Below are 15,650 nucleotides of genomic sequence, written 5' to 3' on the forward strand. Positions count from 1 at the left end.
CAACCACATGCATACATCATCATTAGTCCAATTAAAAAAATTTTGGGGATTTTTTATCATGATAATAAGAATGACAAATTTGCGCTTTCTAAATTATCAAGCTATTGCAGAGATACAAAATCACAATAAAGTTTAGATAATACTCACTTTGAACGAACTTTCAAATTACAATGTAAGCCTTTTTTTTTCTTAGTGATTTTGACGCTAACTTTCAAACAGCATAGCACTAAAAAAACCTAAGCTCTCTAAATTCTACATGCCAAAAATGTTGATTTTGAGCTCCAAGCACCAATTTTGGACCCTAAAGAAAACTAGTTTCGAAACACCAAACATAAACTCCTAAAATACACTAAAGATACTACTTAAGACGTTTAAAACACGAATTAAATGACTAATTTTGAAACATAAAAAAAATTAAACTGAACCACATTGTAAAGGAAAGCTAAACATTATATGTGCCAAACTTAAATATAAGCTATTCTCCCTATTAAAAAAAACAAAAAACAAAAAAAACAAACTAAAATTTAAGCATCACTACTAGTTGGCCACATTTCCTCATTGAGAATTTGAGATATAGGTCTGCCTTGATCAAAAGGGCTAGGGCGTGAGCTTGGCTCCCTATCCTGACCATTGAAATGGCTAAAAAAAACATTGTCCCTCCTTTGTGAGCTTGCAACCATTGGGCTCTACCACAATCAATGATTACGAACCTCCCGTGGGCTTAGTATGCTTGAATCTAAGTTAAGGCAAAGTTGAGGTTGCTTGGTGGGAGAACTCATGCCGCTCTTTGAGAAACCTTTGAACATATCCTCCATCCAAACCTTCCCTTGGTCTTGAAATCCACTAAGGTGGCTTCATCATCGTAATGACCTCTTGGGGGGGCATTGGAAGTCAAATTTTGGTTTTCTTTAGCTATTAATTTTATATGAATCAACTTGGTAGGAACTAGGTTCTTTCCTCGTTGTGTTTCCTTTTTCGAAATTTTCTAAGCCAAGACTTTCTTGGTCTCTGTTTTCAATAGCACCATAAGGGTGGGTACCTCTAGGTTTGGCGTTGATGGTTGCACCTTTTCTACTTCATTTGGTAGCTAGCAACACAATGTGGTCCCTTGTGTGCGTGCCAAAGATGTGTTTGTTGATTGTTGATGCAAACACCTTTTTAAATGTGGTGTAGTAGAAATAGATGTGGTACTAGGGTTGTTATGCCTACACATGTCAGAGTGATAGGAGTCCTATTACACTAGGGAGTGCCCTATAAGATAGGGAGATAGATTCGTAGAAATTGTGGAAGGAGGGAGAAGTGGGGAGATGAATAGAGAAAAGGGAATGAAAAGAAAGAGAGATAGAATAAAGATAGCAAATAGTATGATAGAGAGAAATAAAACAACTTTGTGGGTAGTTGTATTAGCATTGGTGTGATTCAAATGATGTGTTTAAGATCATTTACAAGATTAACATCTATTTATATATACCCATTCCCAAGTCGAGTTCTATCGTATCAAAATAGTCATAATATTTGTGTCACAATCTTGCTAATCTAAATAATCATGTTAGGAGATGTGTGGCTCATATGTGTGTCGGCAGCCGCACCCAGCTGAAAATGTTGAAACTGGAGATGGACGGCCACCAACAATCTGCCTACCACGTTGACATTACAGTTTCCTTATTTGACTTCTTCCCCCTTCCATGTGTGTATATATATATGTGTGTGTGTGTGTGTGTGTTTGTAATTATGTGTGATATGTGCGGTGAATTGAAGTAGTGTGTGGTGAAGCTGCAAAGACTTGTGTGGTGCTGTGTTGTGTGAGTTGCAGAGTGCTATGTGTGAGACAGAGTGAATCCTTGTAGCAAGAGTGTGAGAGGAGTTGAGGGCAGTAGTCTCCTCCTTCTCCTTATGTAATTCTCCCAAAGATTATAGTGATTTTCTGCTCTCCCGTGAACATAGGTCATAGTAGACCGAACCAAGTAAATTTGGTCTCATATTTTGGTTGCTTAGTTTTGCTTGAATGATTGTTGCTCGAAGATCACTTCCCAACAAATCATATGCTACAAACTACAATGGCGGACCACATGTAGATGCAAAAAACTATTGTCCTATATGATAATATGCACACAACAAAATGTATACAAGGAAACTATTGAGAGAGTAAATTAACAACATATGATAATATGTGTACAACAAAATATATTCGTGAAAACAATTAGTAGATGCAAAATAATATTACATGCAAGGAGGTTGAGAGAGAAATATTGAAAATTTACTCCTATATATGCGTTATACGATTCTGAAAGAGTGAGAGCGAAGAGAGTAAATTAACAAGATATGATAATATGCACACGAAAAAATATATATGAGAAAATAACTATAAACAAAAGAAAAATAAATTGAAAAAAAAAGATATGTAGATACAAAAATATTACACCCAAGGAGGTTAAGAGAGAAATATTAAAATTTATCCTTCCCTTCTTTATATGCATACAAATTATCATTATATGACTCAATATTTTGTAATATATATATATATAATTAAAAACAATTTAATTACAAATTTGTTAATATAAATTTAATTTTTATTATTTATATTTAAAATAATATGGTTGTGTGCTCCATCCCTAGTGTTTAAAAAAAAATATTAAAAGAATTGACAAAGTTTTGGTAGAAATCATAGGTTGCCAAGTGACTTATCATTTGGCATAAATATTATGTCTCAAAATCAATGTACACTTAACACTTTTCCCTCCCATTATTTCTTCAAAAAATAATAATAGCAAAAATCATGTCTTTGTTATGAAAATAATTAATTAACTAATTAACCTTCAAGGATTCAAGTCCCCTTGGTAAAGATATCTTCTAATTTTTATAAAATGGAGTGGAGGGAAAAGGTTGCAGAGAAGTATTTATTTAGCGATATTATGTAGTGTGTACTCACAACCAGTTATTAATTAAGGGAAGCATGTATGGTTTTAACAATCCATTTTTCTTCTCCAAAAGAAAAGCCCTAAATTTTCTATTTATATTTATAATATTTACAAATAATGAACGTATAAGTAATTTAATATATTATATTTTATTTAATTTTTTTTAAAAAAAAATTATTTCCCATTATCACTTAAATTCTTATTATCCTCTAAAAAATAGTACATTTGGAAAAGCAGGGCATGCATTTAAAATTCAAATCAATATTTTTAACTTCTAATTATCCCTTAAAAATAATAAATTTAAAAAGTGAGGCACAATGTGCCCACAATTAGCAGTATTAATTAAAGAGACCCTAACCTGTTTTTAACCTTCCTTGTTTTTCAATTATTTTTGGGAAAAAAATTATTTCAACACCCTTCACATTTTACACATATTTTATTGAAAATAAATTAAATAATTAATATTTATTCAACCTATTAATTTCCAAAAATCCAAAATCATCTCTATTTTTGTTTCAAAATTTAACCTACACCTAAATTTTCAAAAGAGTAATCACTAAAAGTACGCCCACATTTCCAAAAGAAAATTAACATATCTCGACATGGTCTAACATTTTTATTTTCGTTTGAAGCTATAAATTCTAACCATTAAAATTTTATTCTCCCACCACATCACATCCAAAACTCCAAATCTCAAATATTATGTTAAGTTTTTAAATTTAAAACTTTTAGACTATCACATATATCCTTTATAAAAAAAATATAAAGAATTAATTCCATTTCATTGTGTGGTATAAAAAGTCATTAATGTAACAAATTCGACTCTATTCCATTCTTGTGCAGCAAACATGTGTTGTCTCCTAAAATATGAATTTCTTAAATTCAACTATGTAAATTTGTATGAAACTCGATAATATTTTATTCTATATTTTATCCAAATATGCATGAAATACAAATCCAAAGTTCGAACCAAGATCCCAAGAACAGCGTTGAGTTAACTTTGGTGTTTTCATCCAAGGAATATAACATGAACTTCATGGAACAAATAATCTGTGATCTAGAAAGGACACCCTTCAATTAGAAAAGGTAGGCAGCAGCTGGGATAAGAATTCCCCCCAACTATACACTTGCTGTAAACAAATCTGGTGCAGTAAAAAAGATGGGCCACTAGGAGAAGCAAATTTGATAATGGGAACTGAAGTTCAAAGGAAATCTACTTGAGTGGAAATTCTGCAGAGGATCAAAATTCTCATAACACATTTAGAGAGAGTTGAACGCTGGCTGTTTTGATAAATGTGTCAAAATAAGTGTCTAAAGGACAGAAAAATCAAATAAAGAATGTTGCTTTACACCTTCATCTTGATAAGCAGGTAGAAACTACAGCCACAAACAGCATTATCACCAAGCCACAGTTTACAAAGCTATCGGTGTTTTCAATTTTGTCCATGGTACTCCATAATTGTTTAAAAGCACCCTGTTGATCCTGCAGCATATGTGCCATGGCCTTAGTGTCAATGTAAAGGGGAACAGTACAAAATCAACAGCGAAGAGAACTTCATAGAACCAACCTTTCTGTCTGGGTAACTAATATCATCCAGATCATTTGAGTTTATTAACAATCTCTGTCCATCATTGTGCGTGGACAGCTCCAATGGCATTTCAATTTTAACGTTGCTGGAGTATTTGCTGGAGGGAGCACTATAAGCTGAATCAGTATGAATTGTCTCCATGACTGAACCAAAAAAGTTTGTTACAGGTACCTGGAGAGAGAGAGAGAGAGAGAGAGAGTAGATGTCGTTTCAATCTGATTAAAATGCAACATAATCACCAGATTGTAACTGGTTTGGAGAACACAGACTAAAGCTTTAGGAGGTTGACGGGAAGTTTTTCAACAAAAATTTGAAAGGTCTGATAACCTTTAGCAAAACAAGCATCAAATACTTAGAAATAAGCTATTTTTTGTTTAACCTACTAGAAGCACATTGGTTTATGAAACAGCAATCAACTTAAACTTGGAAATTACAATGACGACATCCAGTCTTTCCCCAGCACCCTTTTTCTTTTCTCTCATTTTCTTTCTGTTTTCACAATTTCAGGACTTTTCTGCTCAAAATAATTGCAAGGAACATTTTTGCAAATTTAACATCCACTAAAATATTTTTTTTTTTTAAAGTGAAGGACTTTCCAACATTTCCAATAAAAAATGTGATGCAAAAAGCAATAAACTATTTCTCAATTAATATTTGCAACGTGAAATACAATAATTGAAAGAAACAAAAAGATGCGTGACAAGGTTTAATGTTCAAAATTATATGTATGCAACCATCTACCGTGCTACAGAGAATAAAACTCTTCACATTTCATAAAGGGATGTAATAAGTAAGGCATGATGGGGCTCACTCTATTTTAAAAGCACAAACACATTTAGTAAAACAACTAAGAGAGATCAACAATGGCCAATGTGAGGCTAGACATTCAATACCTCCTCCAACCGTCGTTGGTATAGATCTGTTCGGTAATAGGCAGTTGACATCAACAAATTTGGATTGTATGAACTGAAAAGACTGCAAAATAACCACAGAATTTACAACCATGACCCGTACAAAAATTTATATTGGCTATATAATAAAGATATACCACAAATAAACATATTAATAGCATAAGAAAATGTTCATTCATAACAACAATAACAACAAGCCTTAAGTCCCACTAGGTAGGATCGGCTACATGAATCATTTTCCACCAATTCACCCAATCGAGAGCGTTTTCCTCTATTAGATTAAGGAAAAATGGTCATTCATGTAATAAAAAAATGTCAGAACACGCATTCCTTCACTGGAAAATACAAAACCCAGAAAGCATTAAAAAATGTTAGTATTCTCTCCCACACAATAGAGAACTGTGGGAGGTATGGACAGTTTTCCTGCCAAATGGATTAAATTAGCACATACATAGCTCCAACTGGATTCCAATAGCAATGATAATTCGGAATATCACACACTACATATTTGATTCCATCCACAATTTCTTTTCCCTGAGTTTGAGTCGAGATGGCTTTTGCCATAGTTTTGAAATTGAGATTCTAATCGTGAATCGAAATTACAATTTTGGGAATTGTGAATCGTGAATCAAATTGAATCATCAGATTTGGTACAAATTTCCAACATCAATTCTAAGTGACATGCATATATTGATATATAAACAATAAGCAAAATGGTACAATACATTTACATTATAACAATAAAAAAAAAAAAAAAAACACACATTTCATGTGTGTGCTTTCACTAAATAAATAAAAAGTAAGGGAATGAGTCAAGAAATATTATTTAAAAAAATGGACATCATGCTCTTTTATGGAAGGAGTCGAGACAAAATAATGAAAAAAACTGAACTTTTGGTGATTATCAACAATTGAAAAAAAAAAAAATTCATGCATATTCGTTCTTGATTAAAGAGAAAAAAAAAATTAAATTTAAAAAGGATAATAATTAAACAAAATACTAAAAAAAAGTAATTAAAACAACTTTTGAATCTTAACAACAAAAAAAAGTAACGCCTTAACAGGTGTGTTCTGCCCCTTCTTCATAATGGCAGAGCACTATACTTCAAGAGTGAAGAATGGTTTTTGTGAAAGCAACATAAGACCTAAAGTTCTATTTTCTCCTTTTTTTTTTAGCACAAAAAACTGATGTAGACAAGGAATGGAAGCTACCAGTGTAAATTTATTTTTTTATTTTTTTTTAAAAGCAATTAAGAAAGATGAGGTTTTAAACCAGTCGGGCTTGTCAGGATACAATAGGTCTAGAATCGTGTGAATCAATAGATTCAAATCGATTCACTAGATTCACAAGGTGAATCGATAGATTCAGCAACGATTCAATTGATTTTAGATTCGCTCATAAGATTCAAATCAATTTGGTGTGGAATTGATATGAGTCGTATGAATCAAATCATGAATTGTAAGATTTTAACAAATATGGGTTTTCCCAGATGAAGAGAAAATTGGAATCAACAACAGATATGCAGTACTGCTCTTATTATTCAACCAATTTTCCAGGTTTGTTAAAGCAAGTAGGTCCATTCATGGTCAATTTTGGTTGGTTTCAGGCTGCCTGCATCACAAAAGAATTTAACAGAGGCCACAAGATAAGGATAACATCGATACACTCAAGAAGAATAATTTTGATGTAGTTTGGTTGGTGCATTCAGTTTAGAAGGTCAACTAAAGAAGTTGGAGTTTACATCTTAACAATATTACTCAAAACAAAATGGAATGGGAAAACAATCTTTGGAAATCAGTTAATCATCCAAACAAGTAATGGAGATTGAGGATCAGAATATCAATAATATAAACGTCTTTGTGCAAAAATGTAGTCACAAACTTTCAAAAAAAATATAGGTGAGGAAAATGGGAGACCACCGAGGGATGATGGTTTTTTTTTTTTTTGGGGGGGGGGGGGGGGGGTTGCATGCCAGCACAATGGGAACCACTGCCAAGAGGGGATTCGACAGAGTAGCCCACAAGTAGACCATGGGCCCTACCTTGGGGCCTTTCCATGGAGGCTGCAGGCCTCAATATGCCTTGTCTACCATAACATAAGAGCTTAGGCATTTAGGCCAAGGGGTTACTTAATATTTACAGCCATTGTTGCCAAGAGGTTGGGTTCATTTTATGTTGCCTACACTAATCATCTATATGTTAAATTTTCCTATTCCCATGACAGGCATTGTTCAAAATTTGTTCATTTCTCCATGTGCAGGGGAGTGTTAAGACAAGATATGCATTATTCTTAATGGAAACTATTTGGCCAGTTTACCTGGTTATTAATAGTTCATGAACAGTCCTAAAAGAAAAACACAATTTTATTTTAAAAAATAAAATGTAAAAAGAAATTGACAAAGTTGGAAGAAATCATAGGTGCCAAGTGACATATTATTTAGCATAAATACTATCACCTCAATTGTGATAACGTTTGCAGTTCAAGAAGGAAATGTCATTATCCACCAAACACTTGTTGGTGTGGTGAGGTGGGGTTGGTGGGGTGGGGTGGGGAGGGGAGGGGGGGGGGGGGGGGAGGGGGGGGGGGGGAGGGGGGGTGGTTTATTTCCCAGATAGCTAAAGAAATGCACATTACCCAAAAAAAGAGAAAAGAGGATGAAAAAAGACATGTAAATTGTCTTTGGCATGAAATTAATAATTAACTAGGCCTAATCAATTTGTTGGTTTTATCAGTGGAATCAGAGAGACAGATTTGATATGGAGATACAATATAGCCTTTAGTTTCAGGCTTAAAATTTAAGCATAATATCAGAATTTAACGATATTAGGACACCCAAAATATAAGTTGTTCTTGTATTGGTAGTTAAATAAAAGCAACTTCAAAATCAAATCCTAGTAGGAATATGGCAGGGGCATATTCTTTCATTAATATGAAAATCACGGTAATGCGATTTTTTACAGTTGACACACCATATTCCTGCTAGAATCAAGAGTTCAGTTCTTTCTGAAAACTATACGGGCCTATAAATATAAAAATATAATATGATATAAGAACATAAAGGATGCTGAGAAAAACTGAACCAAAACATAGTATTGTCTATTGGCTGCTAAGAAACAGTAAGCTAAAGCAAATCATAGTATCATCCATTTACTTTAACATAGCAATCTAAGGCCTATAAATATAAAAATATAATATGATATAAGAACATAAAGGATGCTGAGAAAAACTGAACCAAAACATAGTATTGTCTATTGGCTGCTAAGAAACAGTAAGCTAAAGCAAATCATAGTATCATCCATTTACTTTAACATAGCAATCTAAGGCCTATAAATATAAAAATATAATATGATATAAGAACATAAAGGATGCTGAGAAAAACTGAACCAAAACATAGTATTGTCTATTGGCTGCTAAGAAACAGTAAGCTAAAGCAAATCATAGTATCATCTATTTACTTTAACATAGCAATATAAGGTCGTTGTATACCTGCTCAATGAAGCATTATCATACATATTTAGCCTTTCAAAAAAGGAAAGGGTGTAAAAGGTGAAACGATCCACAACAGAGACACCAACCTGCATTGAAGAGATAATTTAGGACAGCACAAAAACCCATAAGCAAAACAAATCCAATTGATGTGATATAAAATATATAGCTGGTCAAGGTCAAATTCATATAAATGTGGCAAATAATGCTAAACTCCACACTTACATCAGAATCTAAGTGGTGTGAGTATGAATTTTCTCCTTTCATGCTACTTCCGATGGTTAGAACACCAGGTGAATGAAGCTGCAGGACAAGTAATTGTTCATTTTATATGAAGATCATTCCTCAAATAGAGAATATTTCTGAATTCAAAACAGTACATCAAAATCTCCCACAAACAAACACTGCCTAAAGGGAATCAAATAATCAAAATTGATGGCCAGGATAAAAAGATAAAAAATAAAAAAAAAAAGCATAACTTTTAAAGAAAAACTTATGGTTGACCAAAAAAATATAATAAAAATAAAGACAAGGACTGTAAATATTTCAATTTTCGAGGTTTTGACTGTTAATATTTCAATTTTCAAGGTTTTGTGCAGCAAAGTAGGTAATAGCTATGCTCTTCAATGCATTGAAATTGACTAGCAATAATCATTAACAATAAATAATATCTAATGTAAGAGCAAACCCAGAATCTTTGAAGGGTGAAGTGGTCCTTTTTGGTTTGTTATGAAGGAGAGATATGATTTGGCCTCACCTTGCGTTTGGGATTTGGGGCTTTCAAGGGACTACCTTTGGTTGATAGTAAAAGGGATTGTTGAACTTGCTTCTTATCTTTTTTAATTTTTTTTTTTTTAATTTTTATTGTTATGCTTTCTTAATGAAGAGATCTTGTCCTCCTTTTCCCGTTGTATCTTCTTTCTTCCTTAATATAATTCTTTGTTCATAAAAAAGGTTAATAAATAAATGAAAGTGGGATACAGTGGAAGGATGCGCACATCAGAATGGAATGATAAAATATATATATATATATATACTAAGATGCCATACAAAATATGATCCCCTTAGCAAGATTATAAGTGTTGTACGAATTTGATATTGAAAATGCACACAAGCATGTCAATTGCAATCATTTCTTGTATGTTTCATTTCTGAATATTCTGCAAATGTATAAGCTCCTGAGATGAAGTAGCATGTGACCCCATCCGCTGGGAGCTGTAAATTTTAGGGAGCATGGAACATGACAAGAGTAAACTAAATATTGACATGCCTATCTCAATCTCCTTGTTTTCATCAATGAATCTTCATTTGACTTCTGTAAAAAGCTTGGTATGAGGTAGGTTGACACATTGTCACTTATTCTATTTATAGTGAACATGAATGCACGAATTAAGTTAGAAAAAGACAAGGGTGGATTGAAGGATACTCGACCATCATGCATATATATTATATGCCAGGGCCTTCACTTCTTTTGTACAAATAGCGATCAATTCTTGAGTTCCTAGTGCAATCATTGTTGTTTTCAAATGGACAGGGGGCATATGGCAAATCACAAAACAGTTAGATACTAATGTGAGGGAGCTGCTGAAAGAGGTCATGCAGTCAAATTTGGATGTTCAATGGATTCTATCCCTAAAAATAAGATAAGTTTTCTGTGATATAATTAAAAAAAGATGATCATCTCAGTGGAAGCAATAGTTTGCAGTATTGACCAATATTTTCAAATCCTTATTTACATTAAGAAATACAAAAATAAGTGAAAAATCAGCAAGATATCTCCAGCAAAAAATGGTCTGTCAATGCATTGCATGAGATAAATCCAATATACACATAAATTAATTCACCCTAGATTATTTTTATGCATTAAATCATTCTTTCATTCAAAAGTACAAACTTCTAACGGTGAAGTTAATCATCTATAAATAGAAGTAGAGTTTTAGGATACTTGAGCATTATTATCATATGCTTCTACAAAGTCCATATTTTCCCCATTTATTTTATCAATCCTGTAATTCAGTTTTTTGTTCTTTCTCTCAGATTTTTTTTATTTTTTTTTATTTTTTGTCTTCATTCCAGGCATTTAGAATTTAAGGTGCTATGACAGAAGACGGGCCTTACACTAATAATGATGTACTTCTCCAGCATGATTTTTATTCAATCCTCCTTCCATGATGCTGTCTAGATCTGGAGAAAATTTTATAAAATATTCTTCAGGAAGGTTTACTAAAAGCAGGTCACTTTCAAATTTTCAATTAACGTGAATATTAACAACCACTTGTTCTAAAATCTTATGTGGTTAGGTTAAGGTATAACAATGGTTTAATACTCTACCATCATGTATGAGTCTTCACTCAATTTTGTAGAAATTGTGAAAAAATAGGGCTTGATTGGTGGATTTGAACACTGGACATTGTGGCCACAAGGACTCTAATACCAATTCAAATTTTCAACAAATCCATAGCAACTAGGCAATGTTAGCCCACTATGTTTCATGTTGATTTTGATGATGACAAAACAAATAAGAATTAGTGCATGTGTCATATTAAGAAAATTAATTAAATTAAGAAATTTGAGGATTTTGGATATATATATATATATATATATATATATATAAGTATATATAAGTAAGTATATATAAGTATATATACATATAAATATATATAAAAGTCTAAAGTATGGATAAAGGAAAGAAAAAAAAGAAAGAAGGAAAACTTAAAGGCTAAGTTTCTGGAGAAGCAGGAAGAGGAGAAGAAAGAAGAAAAAAAAAGATTCACGCACAGAACAGTAGGGAAAGAAAGAAAGAAAATAAATAAATAAATAAATTCTCTCAGCTCACATTCTCCACTCCTCTTCTTTCTACGATTTCGCGGCAGATTCTCGGCTAATTGAAAATCCGAGAATACCACCGAACTCCATTCTCCGCCACCGACATATCTACCAAAGTGGATTTGTCGTAAGAGTAACGTGGGCATATCTCCTGGGGTAATCCAAATTCTCATTCTTGTCTCAATTTTTCTTAAATTTTAAGCCATATGGATGATCGAACATCACCACGAGAATCTAGGGATGATTCTCTACAAATTTAGTAGAGCGAATTTCTCGTGGGGTCGTTGTGGAAATAGCCCCAAAACTAGGATAAATTGGTTATTTAGAAATTAATAGTTATTTAATTATTGTAAATTAGGAAATGTTAAAATAATATTTTATTGGGGTTGATGTGATTGAATCAGGGTTTGGGTGAGCGCTGTGGGTATAATCTTGGGAGCCCTACAGGCGTGGTTCAGGAAATCAAGTAAGGGGGAATAAAATTATATCAGTATTTTATTAAAGTGAACCGGTTATTTACAAGCGTATGAAATTTATTATCTATATGATTTTTAGAACTGTCCGAGTATTAGAAAATGATGATTTTATTTAAAGTTTATATTTGGGATAATTGCATATGATATTAAATTCGTGTGACATGGGAGTAATTTTTCCTAATAAATTGAATATGAATTACTGTGGTATTTCGGTTTGCATGTGGGGGTGTTTGGAATGATTATGACATGATGAATGAATTGTTATATTTGACTCCTGTGTGGAAATGTATTGATCTGTTGAGATACTGTGTAGAAATGTATTGATCTGTTAGATTACTGTGTGGGAATGTATTAATCTGTTGGATTCCTGCGTGGAAATGCATTGATGCGTCTGTGTGAACTAACTGGTTTAGTTATTCGTATGCATCTCAATATAACGTTGGCATGAGAAGGTTGTTATATTGCCTAGATATAAATCATGAAATGATGTTGGCAAGTCGAGGAGCTTGTCATATTGTCCATTATATGGGGTAGGACATTGGCAGGTCGAGAAGCTTGTTCTACTGATGTATGACGGGTAGGTCATGGGGATTGGCTACTCGTGAATAGTGGTTCCTGTGTGGGCCACGTGTTGCGGAAGCTGGAGTGGTGCCTGTGTGGGCCACGTTATATCCAGTGTGGATAATGGCGCCTGTGTGAGCCATGTTATGTACCCTGTGTGGGTAGTGGTGCCTGTGTGGGTCACGTTATATTCTATGTGGATAATGGCGCCTGTGTGGGCCATGTTATCTACCTTGTGTGGGTAGTGGTGCCTGTGTGGGCCACATGTAGATAAGAAGTACGTAGGTGCCTGTGTGGGCCACGTACTGACATGTGCACAGTTGTTCTGTGTGGGTCACGTACTGAGGACATTGGAAGATGAAGTATGAGATGCATGATTCTTGTGTGGATATGTTGTGCGCATGTGAATTTAATTATAGCATAAAAATAATGGTATAGCATATTGGGAATGCATGTATGTGTATGCGGTAAGGTAAACATACCACCGGGGGCTTGCTGAGAAAGACGAGTGCTCTGCTAAGTAGTTTCTTGGTATCAGTACAAAGGGATGCTACTTGTATAGGCGGGTAGACATCCCGATCCTCAGAAACCTTTGCCTTTAAAATAATAAAGATGTGTGTACTGGCGGTGAGTTAATACTTCACCTGAGGGCTTACTGAGAAATGTGAGTGCTTTGATAAGTAGTTTTTAGTACCAGAGCAGAAGGAAGCTACTTATATGGGCGGGTAATCTTCCCTATCCTTGGGGACTTTCGCCTGCATAAAAATCATGTACTTGTGCATATTGGATGTGTGCATGATATTAGATGTTGGGGATGTTATTAATGGTACATTTTTTCAGTTGTTATTGATATTATGTGAGAAACAGTTTATTTTGATATGTAAATATTAAAACTCAGTTGTCACACACTGTTATAATTTATTCCACCCTTACTGAGTAGTGCCTCACCCTAGTGGATTAACAATTTTTCAGGTTCTTCTGGTGACCAGGTTTGAAGGCCTAGGCTAGGATTGTATTTGGTGGTTTCTTTTTGGGGTATTGTGAGATATTGGTGTACATATATATAGATGTATTTGTACTGAGTTATGTTTTAAATGCTGGATGTGGATATGGATATCTTGATGTCGTAGTGTTTGTTTTTGGGTCGCTATATAGAACTCTGGTATTTATTTAAGGTTATTTATTTATGTTCCGCTGCGTGCATGTTAATTATGGTATCAGATACAGGTGATTGGAACACGTGGCACCTGGGCCCCACTTGGCGATTTTCGGGACGTCACATTGTGGTATCAGAGCATTAGGTTATAGATTCTGCAGACTTTAGGATTGATTAATACCAGAGTATAGGTACGAATAAAGATAAGGATAGGAATTGGTAGATTAGGATGTTGATAGGAGATTTTGAGTTTTGTTTCGTAGCATAGAGGTAGAAATCCCTTGATGGACTTCTGTGAGTTTCTGAATCTGGCCAGTTTCAAAAAAGCACAGTAAATCCGTCAACGGTGATGTTTCTAAATAGAGAAACTGGAACTCAGAATTAGAACTTGAAGGTTAAATTGATTTGGGGATAAGTTGGTCGTTTGATGTTTTAATTGAGGATTTAAATGTTAAACTAATTCGTTGTTTTATAATTGATTAGCAAATTTCGAGGACGAAATTCTTTTAAGGAGGGGAGAATGTAACGACCAAAAAAAAAAAAGAATAATTAAAAAAATTTAATTAAATTAAGAAATTTGAGGATTTTGGATATATATATATATATATATATATAAAAGTATATATGTAAGTATATATATATATAAGTATATATAAGTATATATATATATATATAAGTATATATAAGTATATATATATACATATATATATATAAATATATATAAAAGTTTAAAGTATGGATAAAGGAAAGAAAAAAAAAAAAACAGAAGGAAAACTTAAAGGCTAAGTTTCTGGAGAAGCAGGAAGAGGAGAAGAAAGAAAAAAAAAAAGATTCACGCACAGAACAGCAGGGAAAGAAAAAGAAAATAAATAAATTTTCTCAGCTTACGTTCTCCACTCCTCTTCTTTCTACGATTTCGCGGCGGATTCTCACCCAATTGAAAATCCGAGAATACCATCGAACTCCATTCTCCGCCACCGACATATCTACCGAAGTGGATTTGTCGTAGGAGTAACGTGGGCATTCTCATGGTTCTCATTCTTGTCTCAATTTTTCTTAAATTTAAAGCCAAATTGACGATTGCACACCACCACGAGAATCTAGGGATGATTCTCTACAAATCTAGTAGAGCGAATTTCTTGTGGGATCGTTGTGGAAATAGCCCCAAAACTAGGATAAATGGGTTATTTAGAAAATAATTGGTGTTTAATTATTGTAAATTAGGAAATGTTAAAATAATATTTTATTGAGGTTGATATGATTGAATCAGGGTTCAGGTGAGCGCTACGGGTATAATCTTGGGAGCCCTGCAGGCGTGGTTCAGGAAATCAGGTAAGGGGGAATAAAATTATATCAGTATTTTATTAAGGTGAACCGGTTATTTACGAGCGTATGAAATTTATTATTTATCTATATGATTTTTAGAACCGTCTGAGTATTAAAAAATGATTATTTTGTTTAAGGTTTATATTTGGGATAATTGCATATAATATTAAATTCGTGTGACATTGGAGTAATTTTTCCTAATAAATTGAATATGAATTACTGTGGTATTTGGGTTTGCATGTGGGGGTGTTTGGAATAATTATGACATGATGAATGAATTGTTATATTTGACTCATGTGTGGAAATGTATTAATCTGTTGAGATACTGTGTGGAAATGTATTGATCTGTTAGATTACTGTGGGAATGTATTAATCTGTTGGATTCTTGTGTGGAAATGCA

The 15,650-nt window shown here is 33.4% G+C and overlaps 1 protein-coding gene across 1 annotated transcript in view; it reads right to left on the reverse strand.

Annotated features, from left to right (window-relative positions):
- Window positions 1–4,086: 4,086 nt before the first annotated feature.
- The window catches only part of LOC131154209 (uncharacterized), a 37,333-nt gene continuing 25,769 nt past the window's right edge, over window positions 4,087–15,650 (reverse strand). The window contains exons 6-10 of the mRNA XM_058106827.1: window positions 9,131–9,208; window positions 8,906–8,994; window positions 5,401–5,482; window positions 4,487–4,678; window positions 4,087–4,401 (exon numbers count right to left, since the gene is read on the reverse strand). Of these exons, the coding sequence (XP_057962810.1) occupies window positions 4,273–4,401; window positions 4,487–4,678; window positions 5,401–5,482; window positions 8,906–8,994; window positions 9,131–9,208 (570 nt within the window). The 3' untranslated portion in view covers window positions 4,087–4,272. The remainder of the gene's footprint in view (window positions 4,402–4,486; window positions 4,679–5,400; window positions 5,483–8,905; window positions 8,995–9,130; window positions 9,209–15,650) is intronic.

The sequence above is a fragment of the Malania oleifera genome, chromosome 4, assembly GCF_029873635.1.
Source record: "Malania oleifera isolate guangnan ecotype guangnan chromosome 4, ASM2987363v1, whole genome shotgun sequence".
Classification (NCBI taxonomy): Eukaryota; Viridiplantae; Streptophyta; class Magnoliopsida; order Santalales; family Ximeniaceae; genus Malania; species Malania oleifera.